The sequence below is a fragment of the Chinchilla lanigera genome, unplaced genomic scaffold (assembly GCF_000276665.1).
Source record: "Chinchilla lanigera isolate Chin_1 unplaced genomic scaffold, ChiLan1.0 scaffold00028, whole genome shotgun sequence".
Lineage (NCBI taxonomy): Eukaryota > Metazoa > Chordata > Mammalia > Rodentia > Chinchillidae > Chinchilla > Chinchilla lanigera.
In genome coordinates this window covers 9,606,350-9,633,911 of record NW_004955429.1, presented here as the reverse complement: position 1 = coordinate 9,633,911, position 27,562 = coordinate 9,606,350, and the positions used below count along the sequence as shown (strand labels likewise).

Below are 27,562 nucleotides of genomic sequence, written 5' to 3'. Positions count from 1 at the left end.
ATATATATACATATAACAAACCTCATCATTTTAACCATTTTTAAGTTTGTAATTCAAAAGGCATTAAGTACATTGTACAACTACCACTGCTATGCATCTCCAGAACTTTTTCATCATCTCAAATGGCAACTCTGTAACCACACCACTAACCCCCTAATGTCCCATTCCCCATCCCTCGCTCCCAGGTGACCTCCAGTCTACTTTCTGTGAATTTGCCATGCTAGTGGTCTTATACAAGTGGACTCATACAGCATTTTTCCTTTTATGTCTGGCTTGCTTCCCTTAGTATAATGCTTCAGGGTTCATCCATGTTGATGCCTATTCAGAATTTCACCCCTTTTTCAGGCTGAATAATCTTCCACATATGGCTATGTTTATCTTTATCCATTTATCTGCTCATGGACTCCTGGGTTGTTTCCACTTTTTAGCTACAGTGAATAATGCTGCTCTGAAAGACACTGCTCCCAGTGGCTTAAACTTCAAACGACCCCAGGTCAACATCCTTCACAGCAAAAGATCATCACATACCACAGAGAAGAGCTTTCGCTGCAGTGGTTGATATGACATCACTTCCCTCAAAGTCCAGGTATAAGCCATGTTTGGTCTCTGTCCCATTCCGCTGCAGGGTGCATCAAGGAGAATTCGGTCAAAAGATTCTGGTGAGAACGGAGGGGCCCCTATACAGAGAATCATAAAAATATTTGCCATTTGTCATACTGGTTTAAAATAGGAAACTCTTAGATATAAGCAATGATCAGGAATTTAATGTAGTGATTTACTAAGAGCCTGTCTCACAATGCGTAATAATAAAAGGGCTGGGGATGTAACTCAGTGCCAAGGCTCTGGGTTCAATTCCCAGTACTACCAAAACCAAAACCAAATAAAAGTATTATTTGGAATTTTAAAAAAAAGATAATCTTCCCCTTTGAGTGGGTGGTAAAGCTAATACTGACATATTTAATATAGATTTGATGAGGTTTAAAAATGTGGGGTTTTTTGTAGGAGACAGGATCTCACTATATAGCTTAGGCTGGCCTTGAATTCACTGTGTAGCCCAGGCTGGCCTTGAATTCACAGCAATCCTGCTGCCTCAGCCTTCCAAGTACTGGAATCACAGGCATGCGCCACCGTGCCAGGCATAAAACCATGGTTATTATTGTTGGGGGTTATTTTTTTTTAATACAGTGTAAACGTAGACCCAATCAAATGAGACCCTATACTCCATGCATTAGAAACCACGGTTCATCAGAGCCAAGACTGAGAAATAATTCTAGTTATGTTGAAAATTGATTTCTCTCCGTAATTCCTACTGCAGACAGCTCCAGAAAGAGAGTCCGTTCGGCTACAGTATTCACACTGGTTCGTGTCCTGTTGCTCCTCGGTGTCCTTGTTGCTCCCACCATCGCTCTGGTTGTGGACTAGAATGAGCCTTGTTTCAGCCTTTTACAAGGAACCCTGTGCATTCACTGGAATAATTTTTGCAATTATTCCAACTGCAAATTCACCCAATTCCCAATTCCTGGTCTGGAGAAGTCATGCAACAAAATGGTCTGTGCATACCTTCCTGTCATCCAAGCAAGACACTTTTGTTTAAAGCCGCTTGATCCTACAGAACCCACAGCACCATTCCAAACTTCACCCTAGTGCCACCTTCTGCTTTTTACTGATCGCAAAGCTATGAGACACAAGCAATTATCAATCTATCTCATCTCCCTCTCTAACCATCTTTGTTCTCTTACCTATCATCTCAGAAGAAACGCAAAGATGTTATTTTTTGGACATATACTGGTAAAGTTCTCTCGAAATACTATATCAATTTACCCTTAAATCATCATGAGTGTGCTTGTTTTCCCCAATCTTCATCGAACCTGGTTTTTATTTTATTGGCCATTTGTGTTTTTATCTGTACATGGGTATATCCTCTGTCGGCCCTATTTCTACTAAGACCTCTCACTGACTAGCAGAAAAGACGCAATGAAGAGGATAGCGGGGACAGTTTTACATTGTTCATATCACCTCTCCTTCAACCCCAAGCAGCACAGAATACAGAGAAAACTCCTCTGCCTGGGGGAAAGAAAGGGAAAGTGATCAATAGGATTTTAACCCCAATTTCAGTAACAGCCCCATCCTAATAAAACCAAGTATCTGGCAGGACCTCACAGCCCTACCTTCCAGGCCAGTCCATGTAGCCCCACACCCCCAGCATGCTCCAGGAGGCCTCAAAGCTGAGTCCTTTGCAGCAGATCCCACTGCTGCACTGCCCTCACCAGGGACACCCTGGGGATCTAGGTTGCAGTCTGGCTCCCAGAACCCAAGTCACCCTTATGGACCTAGCCACCAAGCCAGTACCTGGGTACCCACGCTCTAGACCAGATTTTGTGGATTCTGACTCCAGGTCAGTCCCCACAGCACCAGAGTCTAGGGCAGTCACCAGGGTTTCAGGGATAAGATGAATAATCATGATCGCAGATGTCAGACTAATCCCTACAAACCAGAATCTGTCTGCTCCCATTCCAAGTCCACTTTCATGGACCCAGGCTCCAGGCCTGTTCCAGCAGACCCCAAATCCAGCCCTGTCCTACTAACCCCTGGTGCTAGGCAGGACCCCATAGGCTGAGGCTCTAGGATAGTGATGGCGAACCTGTTAGAGACTGAGTGCCCAAACTGCAAACCAAAACCCACGTATTTATTGCACAATCTCAACACTCCAATTAAACCTGAATACTAAGTTTTAGTTTAGAAAAACAACTTGGCTCGCATGCTGACACGGGTCTGCGTGCCTGCTGGGGAACATGTGCTACAAGTTCCCCATCAATCCTCCAGGAGCACTAATGTCAACTCAAACTTCAGGCCAACCCTAGAGATCTAATCCAAAACCCCTGACTAAAGGTGCAGGCCCAACTATTGACAGATAAGCCCCCTGGACTCAGGAATCAAGATTATCTCAGCACCTGACTATAGCCTGCAGAATAAGGATCAGTCACCCAGTGCTACATCACCTAAGGGAAGCACATGTGGTTATAGGCTCCCCCTACTGCGACACATCTGCCCAGAAAGTCAACCCCAGTGGACCCAATCTTTACACAGGCTCACCAAAGGTATCAGGTCACCCTGTCCAACAGCTCCAGCAGTGAAACAGCTCACAGACAGCGCAACTGGGTTTCCCAAAATGGACAGATGAGCTAGAAGGCGTTCCTACCCAAGGCAGCCTGCAAAGACCGTAAATCCCTGCTTCCTGAAACAGGCAAACACAAATCCACAGCTGCAAGGATTAAGAACAAATCGAGAAACATGGCACTAATAAAGGAAAAAAGCAAAAAAAGCACCAGGAACTCACCCTCAAAAGAGGCAGGTTTAGGAGCTGGGGATTTAGCTCAGCGGCACAGTGCCTGCCTGGCAAGCACAAGGTTGTAAGTTCGATTCCCGGTACCACAAAAAAAAACACAAAAAAAATAAAAAAATAAAAAAAAAGAGAGGCAGGTTTAGGAACTACTAGACGAAGAATTCAAACTGATACCATGGAAATATAAAAGATCATAAAAAAACTACTATAAACAACTATACACCAATGAACTGGGTAACCAAGAAGAAACAGATTCCTAGACACAACAACCACCAAGACTGAATCATGAAGAAACAGAAGATCTAAATAAACTAAGCCTGAATCTATAAAGAAAAGCCCATGACTTGATGCCTTTACCAATGTGTGCTACTAATCATTTAGAGAAAAACTTAATATTAATCATTCTCAAACTCTTCCAAAAAACTGAAGAGAGAATATCTCTAAATTTATTTCATGAGGCCAACATTACCCTGATAAAAAAGCCAGTCTAGAAAAAAAATTACTTCAATATCCTTGATAAACATAGATGCAAAAATCCTCAACTAAACATTAAAAAATGGAATCTAGCAACATGACCAAATGGCATTTACTCCAGGGATGCTAGCACAGTTCACATACGTAAATCATCACACTACCTGATTTCCAAATACACCACAAATGTACAGGGATCAACACACCATAATACAGACAAAAAGCCAGACATGTCAACCAAGCAAACAGGACAGTGTCAAAATAAATCCATGCATGACAGACACAGTCAGACCTTGGTACTCAACTGCTTTGAAATGCAACAGATTTGGGACTCAATGCATTCCAATACCTCCGTCCTTTCTAGCCAAAAGAGTCTGTTTGGTACTCATCATTTCTGGTATTCACTGGGCCTCCTGGAACCAATTTAATGTACTTAACCAAGGTATCATTGTAATTGATTTTTGATAAGGGTGCCAAGAATATACAATGGGGGCAAGGACAGTCTCTTCAGTAAATGTTGTTGGAAAAACTGAATATCCACATGTGGAAAATGAAACAATCTTTATCTCATACTATATATAAAAGTAAGTTCAAAATGGATTAAAGACCTGGAAAATGTAAAATACAATAGAAGGAAAAAACAGAGGAAAAAGTCAACACCAGTCTAGACAATTGTTCTTTCAGTATGACCCTGAAAGCACAGGAAACAAAAGTAAAAATAGACAAATGGGATTACATCAAAGTAAAAAGCTTCTGCACAGCAAAGGAAAAGTCGAGACTCCCACACAATGGGAAGAAGTATTTGCAAACTATACACATCCAGGAAGAGTCCACTGCTCAAAATACATAACAAACTCAAATAACTGAATAATAAGAAAATAATCCAATTAAAACATGGGCAAAGGACAGGAACATTCCCACAAGAAGGCAGTGACAACAAGTACAGTACATCAAAAGATGCTCATCACTGATCACCAGGGAAACGCTCACCAAAACCATCATCAGACATCCCCTCACCCATGGTAGGACAGCTAAAGAGCAAAGATAAATTGGTGACTGCTGCAAGTGTTATTGGGAATGTAAATCAGTAACACCATCAAAATGATACAGTTCCTCAAAAAAATAACAATAAAATGACCACATAATCCAGCAACCCCACTAGTAGGAATATATGCAAAGAAATTTAACTAGATATGCCAAAGAAATACCTGCACCCCATGTTCATTACAGCATTATGCACAATAGCCAAGATATGAAGTCAACCCAAATATCTACCCACATAGATGAATGGTACAGAAAATGCAATACATATACACAGGTGCACTATTCAGCCTTTTGAAAAGGATATTCTGTCATTTGTGACAATATGGATGAATCTCGAGGTCATTATGCTGAGTAAAATAAGCCAGGCACCAAAATACATACATACATACTGTATGATCTCATTAAAAAACTCAAACAGATAGAAGCAGAGAGTAGAACAGGGGTTATAAGAGACGAGGAGAAAAGGCAAGGAACGGGGAGGTGCTGTCCAAAAGGCACCAACTTCCTAGACAGGAAAAAGAAATTTTTGAGATCTACTGCATAGCCCAGCAACTGCACTTAAGAGGAATGTGTATTTCAAGACTGCTAAGACTAAATGTCAAATGCCTTACCACAAAAAACAGTAATGGATGTGCTAACCAGCTTGTTTTGATCACGCCACATTTACATATACTGAGTATCGAAACACTGCATGGTAAACCATAAATACATACAACTATGATTTGTCAATTAACAATAAAAAAAATTTAACTTACCTTCTGCATCCACAATCATATCAAGTTTAAGGGCCTTTGTTCCATCAAAGCAAAATGCTTTGATGGAATTCAATCCTAACAATGAAGCATTCTGCTTTATTTTTTCTACTTTGCTGGATATTTTATCCAGGGCTATCACTTCTCCCTAAAGAAAATAAAATTTAAAAAGCAAAGCATAAATCCAAAGCAGCCATGAAAATACAAAATTAACTTGGGGAAAAAGTATGGTCTTCCCCACGTCCCGCCCACTTGTACTTTTACAGCTGTATTCCTTCACCGAGTATGTATCAGACTCACACCAAAAACTGAGATTTTCCTTTAAAATAGTATTCTTGTCAGGTAATTAATCTTCTTACAGCTAGCTTCTTTTAATCAAAAGAAATCAAAATTTCAAGAAGTATTTGCAACCCACTCCAACTTGAAAAGCACCCACTGAAAGCAAACATTAAATATCACCTATTTGATGTGATTGCTCACCCACAGAAGTACATGAACTAGTGCCCTGAGACATCCGACCCGAAGTGCCTTTATAGGCAAATGAATGTCATTTGTAAAATCAGCCCTCTTTTAATATTTTGAGCTATTCACATACAATTACTGTGAGTTCTGGCAATTAAAGCCAGAAAAACAGAAGCCAAAAACCTGCATATCTCAGCAAAATATTCTGGCATAGTATTAAAAAAGTTAAAAACAAATCACCATATATGGTAAACATGTCAGTAAAGTCAAAGTCAAGAAAGACAAGAGACCACAACTGAGGCATGCGTTGTTGACATTTGTGTGGTATTTTAAACATACTACGCCACAATATTATGACGTAAGACATTAGATTGTTTTTTTTTCTTGCTTTTGTTCCACGTATGTGTGTGCACATATATATCATCCTCATATGATAGATACATCAAATTTTCAGCTACACAAGAGAAATAAACGTATAAATAAATCTGCTGATAAAGAACATTTGCTGACGATGCTCCCACACTGTGACAGACACTGCCTGGGGCTCAGCCTTGTCACCTGTTTGGCCGTCGGGACCTTGGTCAATGTGACGCAAGCACAGGGCTCAGCTTTGCTCTCTGCCGTCACCAGTCCCCAACTACAGCCCTCTCCTGGGCTCACTCTCATGTCCTAGCAGGCCAGACACGGAGCAGAAAGGCGAGGCATTGTCACAGTTGTCTCAGTTGAAGTCACTTTAGAAAAGTGAAAACCATACAAACCCAAGTGCATGACCCAACCCAAAATGGCCAGCACCGCCTCACTAAGCTGCAGCTGGCTAGGTACACAGCAAGCCCAGGGGGCGTCAGCTGAATCACACAGACTCCTCAGCCTAACAACTGCTTACGTGTGTGCTACTAGGGTTATATTTTTTACACTGCATTACAAAGCCAGCTGGTTGGAAAGACTTCTTACGAGAGAAAATAAAATGACTTTAAGAAACGAGAACAAATATACCATACAGGGGGGTTACTATCACTTTCTCAAAGCATATCACAATCTAATTTAAGCTTCCATATAGACTGAAGAAGGGTTTGCATTAAACAACACAAAAATGGACCTTTGTATTTCATGTGCTTCATTTTATGCAGATGGGCATTTAAGGCATTTTTCTGTCAAGAGTTTTTCCTGCTACTACTTCAATTCTTGAAGTATACCTTTTTCTATATTGCTTACTATGTAATACCAAGAGTAGGGATGCCTCAAAATTTAAACAAGTATCTTTTCCTATTGGAGAGATTTCTAAAAACCAAGGCTACCTGTTGAGATTGTATGAAGGCTACTGCAAATTGCGTGGGTAGTGATTATACAGTACCTGTATACATAGTGAATGTGTGTGTAATGCAAAGGTAAGTAGTGCTGGGCCTTCAATTTATTTACTGAAAATATGAATCTTTAAATATATACATATTTTTGGTTGTAGCACTGAATGTTTCAGAAATTCTAATGAAGTTATGTACTAAAGTGTAATGAGAATTTTCATCAAAAGTCTCTGGATAATTAATATGCTAATAAAATGAAACCTATAATTTCATCTCAATGACAGATGCTTCTACTTTTTTCAATGGACTATTGCTTGCAAATCCCTTGAGATTCTTAAGTATCATCAAATGTAGATCAAAAATAAATTTGGCACTTTGGGGGTGACACTGTCTTCTATCAAGTAAATCAGCAAGAGCAAAAGGGCTTTCGGAAGTCTGATGGAGGTATGGTTTCCATGTCAAAGTCTTGCCTAGTCAAATATTTTCTTATCTGTACGTTAGCATCACAAGCATAACTTCTGGGTTTCCTAGGTTCCTAAGACTTCCTGCCACTGTATAAATGTGAATTAACTTAGAGAAGCAGTAACTGTTCCAGTGCCTCAGCCTTTTCATGTCCTTGCTGCGGTCTTTACCCATCTGAGAGTCTGGAACGCATCACAAGCAGGACTTTGTACACATACATCAATTCTCATGCTCCTCTCTCTTGCAAATACACATGATGAGACCACATGACTAAATAAGTTATTCAGCAAGTTCATATCTACCCCCACGCAGCCAAAAAGCTTACAACCATCCAACTAATCCCACTATAAACTCCTGACAGATACATTTGTGAGGCCCTCTGTAGAACTGGATTCTTATGATGTGTTCTACTCTTGCTTGCTGACCACCTATGTCCATTCCCATCCAGTGATCTTGTTTCCCATTTCACTGAGAAAACCAAGAACTTTGCCTTCTGCCATGCCTACCTCCCCAACATTTGCATCCATCGACTCAGCCCTCCCTCTTATTTCCACGGATCACTGACATGTGCTAACATCTGAAGCCACTTGTGCATCAAATATTAGCCCGTTGCACCTGCTCAAGGACATTCCGGCAATTATCCCCTGTCCTTGGCACTGCCACATTTTTTTGATGTATTACTCTCATTAGCATACATTGTTATGATTTATTTGTATAAGTCTGTAGTATAGAACATTCACAACCTTTCTGGGGAACTGCTACATGTACATAACACGTCTTAATCCTTTTTATCTCGCTTTTCCCTTACCTCCATCTGCACTGCATCCATCTCTTGACCCCCTTCCTCCTTTTCTACACAGTCTGTAGTACGTAATGTTTATATTCCTTCTGGGAAGTTGCTGCATATACATGGTACATCTTAATCCCTTTTCCCATGGCCTTTTCCTCCCTTCCCGAACTCCTTCCTCCATAACTTGACCCCCTTCCCCTTTGAGAAAGCTCTATCACTCGTTATTTCTCATCTTAAAACAACACATACTTCCCGAGCCCCATATCGCCATTTCTGTTTTCTGGGATTTCATCTACCCCTAACGGCAGTTGTCTTCACTCACTCTTTGGTTTTTCTCCTTCTCAATCATGCATTTAAACTCATCAAGGACCTTTAACGTACTGCTAAATCCAGTGGGGGTTTTCAGTCCTCTTCCTTCTTGGCTTATTAACATGTGACAAGGGGCCTCGCCATCTTTTTCAATCCCTTCCTCACAAGACTTCCAGGTAAGCAAACTCTTCTGTTTTCTGCCTGCATTGCCTGCCATTCCTTGTAATTTCTCCAGCCGGTGAATGCTGGTATTCACCACTTATGATGCTCCCTCTTCGGAGCTCTTCCACTCTCTTCTCCATCAGCCTGTCTGAGACCACGCCCCTGGACTCTAGACTCCGTATACTGCCTGCTCATCCAGGACTGAATCCAGGGCCGAGCACACACTAGGCAAGAACCTACCATTGAGCCTCACCCTCAACCCTGCAATAACGTCCGAACACAGAGAACTCCAGCCTACAATAAACAACTCAGCAAATCCACACACACAGGAAAACAAAGTAAAATCGAAACTACAATTACCAAAAGTCAGACTTATTTAAATTCTGTGCTCATGAAGCAGGCTTTAAAATTAAGCCAGATCATAAAGTTTATATGATCCTCAAGAGACACATATATTCTATGTACATGTATATACATTATCTATGTATGTGTATATATTACTTGCGCTACCTATTGAGTTCAAAACTAGCCTGGACTACATAGTAAGATCCTGCCTCAAATAAAAAAAAAAAGTCTTACAACAATCCTTAAAAATAGCAATTATCTTTTTCTCTTTGTTTTGAAACAGTGTCTCCCTACACAGTCTGGTCTAGCCTTGATCTCTGTAGCCCACACTGGCCTTCAATTCACGGTAATGCACCTGCCTCGGCTTCCTGAGTGCTGGGATTACAGGTGTGTACCACCATGCCCAGGTATAAATGGCAATTATCTACTGAACTTAAGATAGAGTGACTGACATAACTCAATAGTCCTCACTTTGGCTGAATATGAAATAAATAGGATTATGAGTAATATATAGGTCCACCTTCACCACTGAAATATGCAATATGCTGACAGTACTTTCCTTTGGAAGACAGACTCACCTGGTCATGCATTAGTGCTGCAATATGTGTTGTTTTACCTCCAGGTGCTGCACACATATCTAGAATCTTCTCTCCGGGTTGAGGATTCAGAACACGAGTTACTACAGCAGATGGTAAATTCTGTAAGAAAAATGATACAATTAAGTTTCAATGACTCTAAATCAATTTTAATTTCAGAACAGAGAATGTAAAGAAATCTTTCAAGATAATTCAGTACGGCATCCTCAGATCTGCTAGAGGTTTTTTTTTCTTCTTTTTTTGAGACACAGTCTTGCCCTGAAGTTCAGGCTGGCCTTGAGGTCACTTTGTAGCCCAGGCTGGTCTCGAAATTGCAACGATCCTCCTGCTTCAGCCTTCCGAGTGCTGGGATTTCAGATGTGCCCCACCACGCCCAGCTAAGCAGAGTTTTTATAAATATACTAATGTCAAGAAATTCAAAACTTCCTAGAGTATACTCTGAGCTCACGAGACTTCCATAACACACCCATACATAAAAACACAGGACACATGTTCTACTCAATTCACTCAACAGTCAATTGATGGCAATTTTCTACAAATGAATTACCATCATCATCTACAGTAGTTCTCAATCCTGACTACGCAATAAAACCACATGGCGAGCTTGGGAAAAAAATCTGGTCCTCATGCAGAAAAGTTACATGAGGATTTCCAGCAATGGGGTTAACAGTGGCATTTTAAAAATCTTCCCCGTGATTCTAACCATCACTAGCCTAGTGTGTCTCCAACTTAGCTGCACGATCACCCAGTGAAGTTTCTCAGTGTCCCCACTCAGGCCCTATCCAGGAATAACTGAAACCGTTTCAGATGACAGGTCCCATACAGCAGGATTCATTTAGTGCCCCCTTGATGGTCCACCCTCATCTGACTCTTAAATCCACCATTTACAGGAAAACGGGAAGTTAGAAAGTTCAGTTTTAGGGATCAGTTTTTTTTCTTCCAGTTCAACTACAATTATAGATACACAGTCAGCCAGAAATGACCTATATATCTGGGTAAGTGGCAACAGGACCTTAAGAAAAATTCTAAGAACAGTCATGGTCTAGATATCTTGAGTTTGTGGTCCCCACACTTCCTGAGAAGAGCACATCCTACCCCCTTGCAAGTTCCCCCTCCTACTCATGTCACACCTGCCGGTCCCACGGTCACACCTTGGGACGCCAGCGCCAGGTAGAGCTGTGGTGGCCCTGTTGATCAGTCAGGACCTGCTGACTTGTATTTGTATTGTGCCTTTAAACTCCCCTGAGGGATTTAGGTTGCTGTACTGGTTCCAACCAGACCCACAAACTCATCCTCCTGGCATGAGGGCAGAGACTCACAGCTGATTGAAAGAAAGCTGCATTAATTACCACACCCTAGCCATCGCCCAAATTCTAAGAAAAAAAAAAAAACAGAAAAACCAACTGTAGACCTCACTGCAGTAGCCATCTCTGGCAGGTCCCTGCCTCCTTCTTGAGAGGGTATTTATTATCTGACCTGTAACATTTAGCCTGGATTAGAGTGTACTGTATCTGAATAAATATGCTTGCTACCAACTCCTCCCTTTTGACTCTGTCCACTCCTGCAGACTCCCCTGCCAATCCTCCCAGGGAGGAGTCAAGAGCCCCGCCCACCAGGATCCCAAGCACTCCAGGCTGACCCCAACTTCCCAGTAGCAATAACTGAAAACAGCTGTTACAACTATTTAAGCCTCTGTCTCACTCTGACTTCCACTGTGAAGAACACCTAAGATTTTCTTAATTCTGGGGATTGTGTTTAAGCTTTCTAAAAGTTTCCTTTTCAATTTTTTTAAAAGACCCAAATGATATTACAGCTTAATGAATTGTTATGACTATGTACAACACTCCCATTAACTGTAAACCTTGTATCTCTGGGCAGCTTCAGGTGCTAAGAATAAAAATAATACCACTAGACCCTCACCATGTCCTCTGCTCCTCACCAAAAAAAGAAAAAACCTCAATGTAAAGTTTTGTACCAGCTGTTGAAAGCAACAAAAGATACAGATTTCCAGGGAGAATGGTTTTTCAGGGAAAGGCAGGGAAAACACCTCAGAAAAGGAAGAAGAAACCCACCAAAGCAAATTTCCTTGAGATTTCCACACTTCTATACAGCAGCTTCAGTAATCACAGTGAACAAAGAGCTCTTACCTGTCAACTCTTGTGTCTATCAGAGTTTCTTCAGAGTATAACTTCACAAGTTCCCTGGTGACTGAACATCAGTCAAGAAACTGTCAGTTTTCTTAAGCTATAAGCCAGTTCAGGGGTCAAGAGACAGGAGAGGAAAGGGAGGTGGGGAAGGGGGTGAAAAAGGAATGAAGAGTGCTATGCACATGGACCAACTCCACACAAGGAATGTAAACGTTAGAACCGCAAACAGGTAGTAGTAAGAATTAAAGTACACACACAAACACCAAGCTAGCAAAAAACAACAGCATACATTACTAAAAACTGTCACCCTGCATGAAGATGCAGTTCACAATTGGAACTTCTTAAAATATACTTTTAAAGATCCTTTCAAAGCTACCAAGGCAAGCTGAGCACGGTCACACACACCTGCAATCCTAGCACTCTGGAAGCCTGAGGCAGGAGGATCCAAAAGTGCAAGTCCAGCAGGGGCTAATGATAATTTCGGGAGACCCTATCTCAAAAAAGGGAAGGAAGGTGTAGCGATGCACACCTGTAATCCCAGCATTCAGGAGGCTGAGGCAGGGGGATCAGTGTGAGTTCAAGGCCAGCCTAAACTACAAAGCAATACCCTGTCTCAAAACAAACAAATAAATAAATAAAGTAAAATAAAAATAATAAAAATAAAAAAGGGGTGGGGATATAGCTCAGTGCGAAGGCCCAGAGTTCCATCTCCATTACTTGGGTGGGGTGGGATAGAACAGCATCAAAGTGAAACAGACATCACAGACTTCTCCACTGGCCAGATTTCACACAGCAAACAAGAAAGTAACGAACAAGACATCACTTTGACTTCAGCTGCAACTTTTGTCTGAGAGAACCAACTGTTTCATTGTATGCATAGCCCCACTTACTGTCCAGCTCAATGAGACGGAGCAGGGGTAATTTTCCTTCCTAATGAAGAAAATCGAGGGAGGAGCACAGGAGTTAAGCGGCTGGTCTAAGAACAGTTTTAGCAAAACAAAGAACAGGAAACAGTCTGTAGTCCACTACCTTGCCAATAGCCTAGGGTGAGGGAAGACCTTATCACCACAAGCAGCTGGAACAGCAGCCCTAGTTTTCTTATTTGTAAGAGGTGATAAACGCAGCAACTTTGGGGGGAATGCGGAGTGTGAAAGGCAGGAAGTCCCTTGTCGCTGGCTCTGTTGGTACCACATTCACATTGCCTGGCAGCCCCAAGTGTTTATCTCTTCCAGAGAAATCTGTTCTCTTACAGACTACTGGGTCTTTTTAAAGTCAGAGGGACTTTGACAGTGCATCAGTTAGGAATACCTTTATCTTGAAATTTTTCTTAAAAACTACCAAAGATTCTTGCATATTATTCCATCTCCAACAGGAAGCAGGTAAAAGTAGTAAGTCTAAGCTAAGTATAGGGCTCATCAAGCTATTATCATACTAATAAACATTCCCTGCCCAAAATAAATCATCTCTACACAAGTCCTACTCTGTGCTTTTAAAATTCAGAATCAGGGGGCTGGGGATTTAGCTCAGCGGCAAAGCGCCTGCCTGGCAAGTGCAAGGTCGTGAGTTCGGTTCCTGGTACCGGAGAAAAACCAAAAAAAATAAATAAATAAAAAATAAAACTCAGAATGGTTTTATTCACTTACTCATTAAATTTATTTATTTATTTATTTTTTGGTTTTTCTCCGGTACCGCTGAGCTAAATCCCCAGCCCCACTCATTAAATTTAAAGAACTCCTATTATTGCATACACCAGACACCAGCCTATGCACTACAGTTAAAAGGAGCTGCCTCACAGAGGAAGGAAGTGGAGGTGCACCTCCTGGCTGCACTCATGTCCTTTCTATTACAAAAATAGAAGGAAGAGAGAAAAAGAGGAGGGGAAGTAGAAGAAGAGGAAGAAAAAGAGGACAAAGAATAGAAGCAGGAAGAGGAGAGTGAAGGGTGGGGGATCCCCAGTAAGTGATTAGATGCATGCCAAACTCCTCGAGTCCTGAAGGCCAGCATGAAGGACCTGTGAAGTTTGTGAGACAGCAAGACTGTGCAGATGAGACCTGTGAAAAACTCTGAGTATCCTCTATACTAGACCAAATCAGGCCCTGAAACTACAATGGAAATGTGGAGTTATGGTTACCGTCAGCTTCTTGATTTTAGAAAGGTGAAGCATAGACACTGACATTCAAGAGTAAAAACAAGCTGGGCGTCTCAGTAAATCCAGCACTTGGGAGGCTGAGGTGGAAGGCTGAGGTGGGAGGGTCGCCTTAAGTTTAAGGCCAGCCTGTGCTACAAAGGCAAGCCTGAACAGAATAGTGAAACTCTGTCTCAAAAAAAAAAAACAAAAAACAAAAAACAAAGAATTTTCAATGTGCTACTGAAGGGTCAGTGTTTTTTCAAAGATTTGACGCTCTCAAAAAGTACTCTGATTTAGATGTGTATCAGTGTACTTATGGTGATTGTTTAAACTAGATCCCTGGCCCAAGATGACCGGTTTTTGAGTTTGCGTGAAAAGGCAGTTTGTTTATAAATTCTAAGTGAATTCTATTACCATTACATGTAAATGTAAAACTTCCTATTTGTGAAAATTCTCATTCATATTTTTGTAAGAATCAAGGACAATAGGGCCAGGGATATAGCTCAATGGCATAGCACCTGTCTACCCAGTGCAAGGTCATGAGTTCGAGTCCTGCTACCCCCCCAAAAAAGAATCAAGGACAATCAATAATAAGGTTGCTACATTCTTCTTTAACCTACTCTTCTGAACATAGACTTGCAACCTTTTCTTAAGCCAGCTAGGATCACCTGGGTTTGGCCTGCATTGCATCAAGTGAGATTTTCATGAATCAGGTATCACCTAGTAGAGAACCTGGGGGTTCTAAACCAGTTTGCAAAGGGAGATTTAATACAAAAAATGAACTCCTTTCTTACATCAACTAAACGCCTGGCACAGAATCCCTGTAAGATTGCAAAAGCAGTGTGTGGGAGGCTCAGGAATATGTGACTGCCTGGGGACCCCTCTCTGCCTGCTCAGGCTGGGCCCCTGAAGGCACCTCACGGCAGCCCTTCCCAGGGTCACCTGTGCAGCACTCACGTCAGGTCAAGGGCACAGGCTCAAGGCCGGTAAGACCTAGGCTCAAATTTGGGCTTTGCTGATTTTCATGGATGTGGCACTCAATGAACCACTCATTTACCACTTGAAAAGGACTAATCGCCCACTGTGTGCTTCGCGCTCCATTTTTCTAAGCCCCCATTTCCTTATCGATGAGACCAGAAACCTGTGAGGAGTGCAGGAAACAGTGAATGTAAAACACACAGCACAGTACATACGCTGCATTAAGCACTCGCAAACTGTTAGCTGCTACTGCCATTATCATCTCTAGTAAGTTTCACAGGCCAATGACTGGACATCCAGGGAGACTACATAAACAGTTCCCGTGAGGGAAGCAACAAAAAGTTAAACTCCACCCTCAGACACAAAAGTTTTACTCCAACAGTAAAGGCTTATGTCTTTGGTATAGAATGGCAAAGAATTTTTTTTTTTTTTTTCATCTTTTTTGAGACAGAGTTTCTCTATTGAGTTCAGGCTGGCCTTGAGCTCACTTTGTAGCCCAGGCTGCTCTCAAACTCACAATGATCCTCCTGCCTCAGCCTCCCGAGTGCTGGGATTACAGGTGTGTGCCACCACGCCACCCTGCTGCAAAGAATATTACAAATTACAATATGTCTCACAATTTATACTTGATGAAGTACTCATTAACTGATTTTAAGATTAAAGGGGGGGCTGATCCTGCTATAAGTAGCAAGATATGTAAAAAGCAAAAAATAAATGGCACTGTACTAGATTTTTTGCTTTTCTAAACTAGATACAGGATAAGCAGTTATATGACCCTTTATTTTGCAACAGGGAAAAATAATATTGCATTCATTGTTGCTAATGAGAAGGGGTGCAGATATCTCTAGCAATGATTCAGGGCTATGTTATCAAATGATCACAAGTGCTTGAAAACACATTACACAACCAGTAAAAAACTAAAGCTGAGCAAACAGAATAACCACAGAGGAGTTGTACGAAATTATGAATTAGGTTATATCACTAACATGCAGTTAGGTGATAATAAACATAAATTATTTTCCATTCCTGCACCCCAGAAATAATCTCTGCATTGGTAACACATCTTCTGGTTTAACGGTGGGGAAGAGAGTACGTGCACCTGGTCTGTGCTGAGACTACCGATCACTAGCAGCATGACTGAGGCCGGGAGATAAAAGGAAGTTAGGGCACAGATCCTGGGTGGTGAACTAAAGTAAACTAGAAGTCAGGGCTTAAGTGAGTTGATAAACAAAGGGCTTGAATAGTTAACTTCAGTTGATTAAACTTGAGTTTACTATTTGATCTTTAGTATGGCTAGCCAGACAGGTCACTGGATTTCTTTCACGAGACCGATCTCTGGTTACATGGAAGCCGTGAAAGCTGAGGGGGCAACTGGGGGCCATGGCCAGTCGACTCCCTGCTGGAAGCCCCAGGGCTCCTCAATGGAAACTGGGTCCCGGCCGCCCCACAGGGAACCTAGCAGAAAAATCTCCACTTGTCTGTTGTCCCCACCTGCACTCCTCCGTGAGGCGAGGTAAAACTCTCTGTGATCTCCTGGTGTCCTCTGTCCCAGTGACCTGAGATGACACTGTTAAGAGGCTTCTCTTAAGCCTCCATTAAGAGCTCAGCCACAGGTTTGGACCTGTCTCTCTCAGCTAGTCAGATAAACCCCCTCTTCAGATGTGGTTTGAGGAGATGCCCTCATGCGGCCTATGTACAGGCTTTCTTTGGATTGAGAGATAGTCCTAACTTCCGCAGGACACGCTTTCTAGATTCAGCCTTGTTACAAAAGGACAAAACTTCAAATCTGGTTTTGTAAAAAGAAGAGACAGTAAACACATATTCCATCTAATAATCTATGGCTCTTTTCTGTGATAAGATACATTCTATACAAAAATGAAAGTTTAAATATACAGTGCTTTAAAAAACAACAGCCCGTGGTTCATAACTGATAGTATCAACATAGTTGCTGTGCTAAAATGTTGTTTTGCTTTTGATTTCAAACTCTCCCTATAAAAACATCATACCTATTATCTAAAACTATTTGATAAAAATTTGACTTCTAAGACAATCATAATTGCTCTCACTTCAATACTGGTGCAACTGACTTCCGAGGTGTTCAACAACTAAGGCTCTGAGACCAAAACCAGTCGTATAACTGCGCTAAAAAATAACCAATATTTTGATTCTGGCCCTCCAGGGTCAACAAGGGCCCAGGATATGAGGGGGCCTTTCTACAGGATCCTACAACTTTGGTGAGTCACCCAATCTCTTGAGCAAGGAGCCCACTAGACCCCAAAGGACAAAAGTTAACCAGTATACATCACACTAGAAAGACGGTCACTGAAGAAAAATATGTTCCCACACTTCCACGGAGAGCCACGTGGTCTAGCACAGACCGTGACTCATTCTAGCAGAGGAGCTAAGAGCTCTGCACATGACTTCAAAAGTAACACCCAGGGAATCTTAACTGACCTTTATATACACCGTAATGTAATTCTAATTAATACGGGTCTCACTTAAACTTGGTCTTAAACACCCAACAAGAAAATATAACCAAACAATATAAAAATATTAATAATAATTTAGGGTAAATGTACAAAGGGGTTCCAAGTCCTATATACTGGCCTCTGCTGACAGTGTCCAGCTATACCTGCAAGTTATTATTATGGTTCAATAAGGCTAAGAAGCCACAACAATAGCTCTAAAAGTTCAATACAAATCTTCTAATTACTTAGCTATGACTGTCTTTCAAAAACACAGGGCCTTCTACAACCTTACAGCTAAAAACTTACATGCTTATATAAAACTTATTATCTTTAAATAAGACACATCAGATAAAGAAAAAATGTTGCTTTTAGGCCAATCACTCTGGTATAATGGGAGATATAACATAAAAACTAGCCAACTGTGCTTCAAAAATCCACCAAAAATCATCTAGGTCATAGAGGTCATGGTCAGCGATCTAAAATTTGGCATTCTGCTTACTCTCCCTAACAGGATCAATATTAATGCTTCTTGTAGCCTTCATATTTGGATCATGTTTTCTCAGCTGCTTAATCAAATTGGTTTCTTCTCCCTTGACAGCTTTTAAGCTACAAATAGTGATGCAAACAGACTCTCCAGCAAGTGTTCTGCCTGGCTTTCATTCAGGACCTTTAGACAAGACTCACAGTAGTGGGCTCTGTTACTCCCAGCAATGCCCCCTCTCAGCAGAAGTAGCTTGCAAGACCCTTCACTGCCCACTGCACCCTGAGAGCAGCCCGTGTCACTACTGTAGAGGGGGGAATAAAGCCAGGAGATAGGAAAATTCAGGCAGTTAGAGCACTGCTCCTGAACAGTTAAGAAAAGGGAGGGGGCACCACATAAATTACCATACCAAAATACACTATTAGGACCTAATGAAATGCAAGAGATGAAAACTGGGCCTTTAACCAAATGAGAGAAACCCTGAAAGAAATAAAACAGCTTGCTTTCCAGACATCAAAGGCCTATCCACAACCAGGAACATCCTTGCTTTCTGTCATATACACCGGTCCCCAAAACTGTATAAAAACCCAATAGACCTAAACATTTATGATGTCCACCTTATGGAACACCCTTCTCCAACTATCAAAGAGCTTCTCTTTTAGTCTTTCTAATACACATGCATTTGGATTCCCTTCCACTTGCTGTTTGCTGTTTTGTCAACTTCAGTCTTAGCTGCCCCAAAACAAGGTCACGAGACCAAGATCCAATTACAGTATTCTTCATCAGACAGTGGAAACACTACTTGTATCACCTAAGCAGCAGATTAAAAAAAAAAAAAAATCAAGTGCGTTATGTCCATAAATGTACTTCAACTGGGAAAGAAAATGACTTCTTGTCACAGCAACTGGTACCTACTGAAAAAAATGTGATAACAGTAAACCACTTGAATCTTACACAGAATTACAAATGGAACATTTATATTGACATCAAATGTGTGCATCAGTCAGTAGTAGTTTAAAAGTTAATGTGCAAAAAAGGAATACTTACAGAATTTTCTCTAACCGAAAGTAGATCATAATGTACAGTACCAAAGAAAATCATAAAAATGCAGTAATATAAGGGGAAAAATTCTCTGAACTGCATGTTAACGTCCCTAAATACTTTACTTTTATAAATACTTACTTGTAAAAATAAGTAACTGGGCAGTACATTGTCAAACGAGGGGCTCAGATATATTGGTTCCGTCATTCTTACGCCTATACCTCTGAAAAACAGGAAACCTAACATTAATCCCTATCAATTACACAGCACACACATCTAGAACATACCCACATAGCATGCCAAATATACAGTGATCTGGCTTTCTAAAACCTTTATCTCCATCTAAATACTTAGAACAGTCTTGTGAATCCATTTTGGATGTTTCCTCAAGGAGAAGGCATTAGAACTAAAACAGATAAAGTGACAAAACTTTCACTTAGGCCCAAGAGTTTCTTTAGAATTCTGGATAAATTAAAAAGCAAAGAACATGTGATTACAGATTCATTCTAATCCTTCCAGCAGCCAATCTATGATCACTGTTAATACCTTTCCAGTCACAAACATTTTATGAGCACTGAGTTTACAAGGTAGTATACTAGGTACTTGTATGAAAACTGAAAAAAATACCTAGACTCCTGCTAGTGCTAAGCAATGACAAGCACAGTACTACTCTCCTCTCATCTTTCTTTTTTTTTTTTTTTGGTTTTTCTCCAGTACGGGAACCGAACTCACGACCTTGCGCTTGCCAGGCAGGCGCTTTTGCCACTGAGCTAAATCCCCAGCCCTCCTCTCATCTTTCTACGGAGTAACTGCCCAGTGCTGACACAACTGGAAGACGATCTTTTCCACCTCTGTCCCACTTCATGAGTGGCAGTGCTGCTGATAAAAACAGGAAGAGCCGGGCCACAGGTACTCAGTGATAAGACCCGCACTGCAATCAGAGGTAACCAGAGACCATCAAGAGAAGGAGACAGCATACACATATTGTTAGAGAATGCCAACATTTTTTGCTTCTAAGTGGCTGCTTTCTCCTCCCACCAAAAAAAAGAAAACAGAGCCTGGCACCTCAGTGAAATTCCTATAAGCCTAACCACGTGGGAAGCTGAGGCAGGATTGCAAGTTGGAGGTCAGCCTGGGAAACTTAGGAGAGGTTTTTGTCTCATAGGAAAATGAGAAAGGGCTGGGGATTCAGTTCAATGGTAAAGCACCTGCCTAGCGGGTATGCAGCCCTGGTTTCAATCTCCACTACTACAAAAGAGAGACAAAGAGGAGGGAGGGGAGGGGAGGGAAAAGATTACTCAGCACAGTAACTGTAGCGAGGACATCCAGTAAGATAAGGACAAGAAAAGTTTTTTTGGACCCCCCCCCACTGGGAATTAACTCACGACCTTGCCAAGGACATGAAAAGTATACCACTAATAATGACTAACAGAGGCAGTCAAAACGCCAGTTCCTTAGTACACACCGAAAGACAAACAGCGGTACCTGCATAATCTTCATAGTCACAAAGCCTTCTAAGGAGAACAAATCAGTTCTTGGCTACTGGTAAAGTATTGCTGTCACCGGGCTGGGTCTGAGGGTCCCAGAGGCTGAAATAAGGAGCTTAACTCATCCACCCTTTTAAAATAACTTTGTAGATTACCTGACTGTTGTCACGGAAAAGGAATTGTGAGGACTCATCAGTCAAAGAGGCATGAGAAGGTTTTATTAGAGGTAGAGACAGGACGCTTTCAAGGGCAGAGCGTGGGTGCTCAGAGAAACGAGGCAGTTACCAGCCAGAGCAGGGCTCATTTAAAGGCTGTCTTCAGACTGTGATCCAGGATGTGTATTCTCACTGTCTGCTGGGTTACAGCACTGGCCACCCACTGTAGAGGGGTTTGACGTGGAGATACGCTGCTGGAAGTTAAAACATGCTCTCTCCAAAGCAGTGCTTTTGGGGTTGGAGGAAGGGGAAATCTGCAGAAGTGTCTAGCACCTGCGGAATTCATAGGTTATTAAAAAGGGCCTTTAGAAATTTAACACTAAATTAGGATGGAAGGAGGGGTGTCACAAGCTAGGGCGGCCTCCAGAAGCAAGAAAAGAGCTTGTCTTGAAGCTGTAATTTTTCTTTTCTTTTCTTTTGGTACCAGGAATCGAACTCAGGACCTTGCATTTGCCAGGCAGGCGACACGCCACTCTTGATTTCCTAGTCTCCTTTCAACCTAGTTTTATTTCTTCTGCCCTCACCTCACTGCTATCCAGATCCAATGTTCTGTTTCTTCAGAAGAATTAATTTCAGTTACACAGAAAAATTGCTGCAACATGGGAAAGTGATCAGGGACACAGTCCAGCTCTGGTCAGCTAAGTGAAGAGTCCTTGGCATAGTTCTGTCAGCTGTCTACAGCACTCCTAAAACAAGCTCAAGCAAGTAAAATATGAGCCTAGTTTGCCTATGGATTTATTCACAGCCACAAGGGAAGAGATGATTTAGAAGTAACTATATCTTAATTTGACTTGAACAAATCCAAACATTCAGTTTTGACCATAAATTCTTACATGAGGGCTAGCTTTCTGATAAAAACATTTTTAATTTATATTAAAATTATAATTTTTTCTAATCAAAATGTTTAAAAGATCTAAGTGAGTCATTTCATTCATTTTCTATCAATATAAGCGTCCATGTTCTTCAAAGATAATTTTTTTTTTTTTTTTTTCTTTTTGTCTTTTTGAGACAGGCTCTCGCTATGCAGTGGAGGCTGGCCTTGAGCTCACTTTGTAGCCCAGGGTGGTCTCGAACTTGCAACGATCCTCCTGCCTCAGCCTCCCGAGTGCTGGGATTACAGGTGTGCACCACCATGCCTGGCAAAAAATTTTCAAATCATTAAAATTCAAAAAGGACAAGTAAAATCATTTAATAATTATGTTATCACTAGGCTTAACTGGGCTTTTTAATCTCATCATTCACCTTTTTTATTTTTTCTTTTTTGAGACAGTGTCTCACTGTGTAGTTCAGGCTGGCCTTGAACTCATTATGTACCCCAGGCTGGCCTCGAACTCATGCGCCAATCCTCCTGTCTCAGCCTCCCAAGGGCTGGGATTATAGGCATGCACCACTAGGCCCAGCATCCTTTTTAAACTAATAGGATTTTTTCAAAAATCATAGAACTATGAATAAAATATTTTTCCAGTTGAAATTTATATTAAAGATTTATTCATATAATACAACCAGATACACTTGTACATTGTTTTTAACCTTCTTGATCCATAGAAAGCATGTTTATCTTTCCCATAACACCAGTGACATACTTTAGTTCGGACAGTCCACTGAAGATCTCTTTGCGGCTTAGTGCAGAAATCCCATTTCCAAGAAATACTTTGGTTCCATCAAACTCTCTGGCTCCTTTCTTACATTTCCCGTTAATATCAGAGTATACAGAAACAACATCTCCAGCTTTCATAACTACAGGAAAAAAAAAAAGTTATACTAATCTGCCCTTTGGCAGAAGGACAGTAATCTCTTAAGTAGAATGGGATTCTCTCTGGACATCAAGACTGGACAAGCAGTAGTTCAAACCTGCTCATTAGATGGCTATGAGCAAAGAAACAAGTTACAGAAAACTTTATGTGCATGCCTAATTTATTAATCCTTAGCAGATAAAGTCCTTATTGGCTATATTAAATGCAAAGCTGGGAAAACCCCTAACAAAAGTAAAACTGAAAAGCATCTCAGATAAAATATAACAAACTTCCCATTTGGTAATACACATGAATTTGAGAGAACCCCAGGTTCCTGGTACCGGAGAAAAACCAAAAAAAAAAAAAAAAAAAAAAAAAAAAGAGAGAACCCCAAACTTTACGGTACTTACAGCTTGACGCTGACACAATTCCTGGAACATAGACATGGGCTCCTCTTAACACCGCGTTGCCACACTGGGCTCCGACCACGGCTTCACACGGCCGCTTTTCTATGTTCTTTCTAGGAATGGGAGGAAAAGAGGAATTATTGAACAGACTCACACTCCGCCACTGCAGGACAGTTTTCCAAGGTTTCAATCTAAGCTCTACATTAATAACGTTAGTCTGGATTTTCATGAAAAACTGAAGAAGAGAAAGGTGGAAAAAGAGCACAAATAGAGAAGAATAGTTATAAAAGGGAAAAATGGAAGAATGGGCACTTGAAAACTTCAAAAGAGGTCCATCTGGTGGAAGGCAGGAGAGTGGCATAAGAAATTGGTTACTTAACAACCATTACTTTTCCCAGGATAACACAGAAGAAAAAAGGGTTTTCACTGCTTTCAAAGACAAAACAGTAAAATACACAAGAATTACAAAATTTCTAAAGTGATAAATTGTTACATGATAAATTATGAATGAACTGTGCTCCATTTTCTTTCATTATGTCCAGTTAGCAAATCTCAATAAACTTAACTTCATGGTATGCAGTACCTTAGGCCCATCCATTCACACTGTTGCTTTTCTATAATTCATTCATTCATTCGTTACTAGGGATTAGGATTTTGGCACTAAACAACACACACAGCCATTTTTAGCTTTCTATTTTGTGACAGAATCTCACTCAGTTGCCCAAATGGGACATGATCTTGTGATCTTCCTGCCTCAACTTCCCCTTGGGCTGGGATTATAAGGACATGCCACTGCGCCTATCCATGCCTACTTCTTCAAGAGGCACAATCCTCCAAGTTGTAAAACACATCACTGGGGCCAGGGATATAGCTCAGCAGCACAAACGCTTGCCTGGCAAGCACAAGGTCCTGAGTTCAATTTCCGATACCAAAAAAAATGAAATGAAACACATCACTGTCTCTTCTCACCTTGCACTCTACCCGTTAGCAACTCATGATTTCAATAATCACTTAAAATATAACCCACGGAGCAGGCGTGGTGGTGCATACCTCCAAGCTACTCTGCAGTATGAAGCAGGAAGATTACTTGAACCTACAAGTTTGGGCAACATTAAAAAAAAAAAAAGCACAAAATCTATGTTTAGTCTTCTAAACTCGAAACTGACATTCCTGACCACCTGCAGGTACCTACATATTGATGTCCCACAGCTACTCAACAAGCTGAAACAGTATTTCTCTCTCTCAAATACTTGGAATGACCCCAAAACTTTCCATTGCATGCTTCCAATTCTTAATGAGGTGTCACTGTCTACTGACCTAGCAAATTAGAAGTCTCAGAACAATAGTCCAATGGTGTCTTCTAAAATTCATGCATTAGAAACCTACTCCCCAATGCTACAACACTTGGGAGGGGTTTAGGTGAGGTGAGGAAAGGCTCTGCCTGGACAGTGAATTAATGCTGCTACAGAAATGTGTGCCCTGTCTCTTTCCTTACATCCTCCACCAGCGGAGGACACAAGAAAGCTGCCACCAAGTGCCTGTACCTTGATCTTGGGCTTGTCCACCACCAAAATTGTGAGGAATTTGTTCTTTATAAATTACTCAGTCTCAGGTATACTGCTATAGCAGCAACAAAACAGAGCGACACTCAGCATAATCTTCAACCTCTAATTCCTAAACTTAGACACTCTCTGAGTCACTGGACCATGCTCTTATCACTCTGACAGTCTCCTGGGCCCATCCCCTGACAGACTTGCATCATCTTTCACCTATTACTGGACAAACTTCCTGCCTTTTACCTGGATTGGTCTCAGATCTTCCTTATGCCTCTGGGGTTCTGCAGTTTCACTCTGAAGAATCAATGTATGGACTGTTTTACTTCCAGACTTGTAGTTCTAACGTTTGTTTTTCTTCAATTCTGGGAAATACTTAATCATTGCATTGCTTTATTACTGTTTTTACCCCATTATTTCTATTTTTTATATCTGGGACTCATTAAAAATATGAAGAAACTTTTCTATTTTCCAGTACTTGATTTCACTTTCACATTTCTTTTTCTCTGCTGCATTCTAAATAATTTCCTAAGTCAACAAATACAATAACTCTATCACTTAGGTCTAAATTTAACCTGTGGAATGTTTTTAATTTTAATGACTTTTTTATTTCCATAAATTCCCTATCAGTTCTACCTGTCTTCCTCTCAGGTCTTTCAGGTTTTGCTTTTAAGAATTTAAGAAAACTGATTTATGGCCACTACCAGAGAGCTCTATTTATTAACATTTTGTGAGAAATCTACCTCTATAGTTTATTGTATGTGCTGATTTTCACTCACGGTGCTTTGATTCCTCTTAATAAATGAGCCAGTGTGTAGTTTGGATTTAAAGTGTACTGCTTCAAGCCAAGCACGGTGAGAAATGTCTGCACTTGGGAAACTGAAGCAGGTAGACTTCAAGTTCAAGGGCAGCATGGGCTATATATTCTGTCTTCACAAAACAAGGAGAGAAGGAGAGAGGAAGTGGAAGGAGGAAGAAGGGTGGAACAAGACAGAGGAAAGAAAAGGGAGGAGGGAAGAGAGAAGGGAAAGAGAAGAGGAAGTGGGGAAGGAAGGGGAAAGAAAGGAGTTTACTGCTCCAGGATGGTTCTGTTTGGTTTGTGCGAAGTACCTCAAGAATTGATATGGGACCAAATTTTCACATCAATTTCCTAGAAATTTACAAATTCTTGTAAATTCCAAGACAACCTGAGTAGTAAGAGTTTGGAATTAACACATTTATGATGTGCAGAACCATAGTTCTGAATTTTTAGAATTATTTTTCTTCAACCTATACCCAAAGAAAAAAGCCCCACTTCCTCACTATACCCTTATAGTGATTGTTACACACTTCTTGGCCCTTGTAGTCACATCCTCTTGTCAAAATCAAAGACCACACATTTAGAAAACCAACCAGCAACCTCCTTTCTAATACCACCAGCTCTCAGCATCAGTTCATATGCTTACTACTGTTTTTCTTTGGTTGTTTATTCCTAATGCCGAAATATTTCACTTACATTTTTCATCACTCAGCTATGCATTTTATGGTCTATTTAGCATTCCTTGGTATATACAGAAGAAACATTTTCAAGTTATCTAGTTTACTGTACTATGGGAACCAAAGGAGTGAAAGAACTTCCTAACTTGTCTCTAGTTTTCTAATTCAAAACCGTAAAAAAACCACATTTAATACCACAACCTACTATACAAGACATGTCTGTGGACATACTCTTAAAACAAACATTTCTGGAAACAATTCTTTTCTTTTGGTCTTTTTGAGACAGGATTTCACGATGCAGTTCAGGCTGGACTTGAACTTACTTTGTAGCCCACGCTGGCTGAAACAATACTTTCTCTAAGTGAATTATAATAACATAACATATATGACTCACTTTATAAAATGATCATTAAAGACCATTAAGTTGATTTTACAACCCACTACTGGGTAACTATTACCAATATATTTCTAAAATACAGATCTAATCATCACTGTAATAAAACTATGACTCCTATAGTATACAGCAGAGGGATTCCTTAGTATTATATAAGTACCGCCCGCTAACCGATTGCACCACTGGAGCTTTGGATTCCTTAGTTTTAAAAAGTCCTTTATTTTCCTTTAGAATTCACAGCCTAGCTCTTCCAACTTCCACAATCTAAACTTTCACTCATCCTTCTGAAAACCAGTTCAACAGCTGAATCTGATCAGTTTTGCCATGAACTACCTTACCTCCTCATCAACCTAATTTCTATTTATCTTCCTCCTAGTCAATTAAAAGAATGTCTACTTAGAAAAAATCTTTACCAATTTCTGTGTACTCATCCTTCCCATTCTATAATCCACTGGCATTTAATTCATACTTCTGCTATGGCAATCGTAACACTGTGACTTGTACCAAAGTCCCCTGCCTTTAGACCGAATGACTATGTCTCATCTGTCTTTTAAGACTCTTGCATCTTATACAGAGCACAAAATCAAAAGAAAAAAAAAAAGCTTTGTGACCTTTTAAGAAAGTTAGGAGAGAAAAAAATGAACTCCGGAATGGACAATTGTGCAGAAAAGAGTTAATGTCAGGCCTTGCCAGGCGTGGTGGCACATGTCCGTAATCCCAGCGCTCAGGAGGGGCGGGCAGGAGGATCACTGTGAGTTCAAGGACAGACTGGGCTACACAGTGAGTTCAAGGCCAACCTGAACTACATAACGAGACCCTGTCTGAGAAAAAAAGAAACAAACAAAAAAACCACAAACAGGCCTAAACTGCTACCCTCTGAAAGGTCTGTTCATAAGGCTGGCCCCTGACTGGTGTTTGGGAACTTAAATGACCAGAGAGTCCCTACTACAGACATTCCTCATTTAAAAACCTACTGTTCAATGACTATTTGAATTATGACCCATCTTTTTTGGTACAGTT

The 27,562-nt window shown here is 40.8% G+C and overlaps 1 protein-coding gene across 2 annotated transcripts in view; it reads right to left on the bottom strand.

Moving 5' to 3' along the window:
* The window catches only part of Nsun6 (NOP2/Sun domain family, member 6), a 44,651-nt gene that overhangs the window by 5,703 nt on the left and 11,386 nt on the right, over positions 1-27,562 (bottom strand). For both annotated transcript variants that reach the window (XM_005386941.2, XM_005386943.2), the window contains exons 4-9: positions 23,123-23,232; positions 22,563-22,716; positions 19,419-19,500; positions 10,017-10,136; positions 5,614-5,758; positions 529-677 (exon numbers count right to left, since the gene is read on the bottom strand). In XM_005386941.2, coding sequence (XP_005386998.2) covers positions 529-677; positions 5,614-5,758; positions 10,017-10,136; positions 19,419-19,500; positions 22,563-22,716; positions 23,123-23,232 — 760 coding nt within the window. The remainder of the gene's footprint in view (positions 1-528; positions 678-5,613; positions 5,759-10,016; positions 10,137-19,418; positions 19,501-22,562; positions 22,717-23,122; positions 23,233-27,562) is intronic.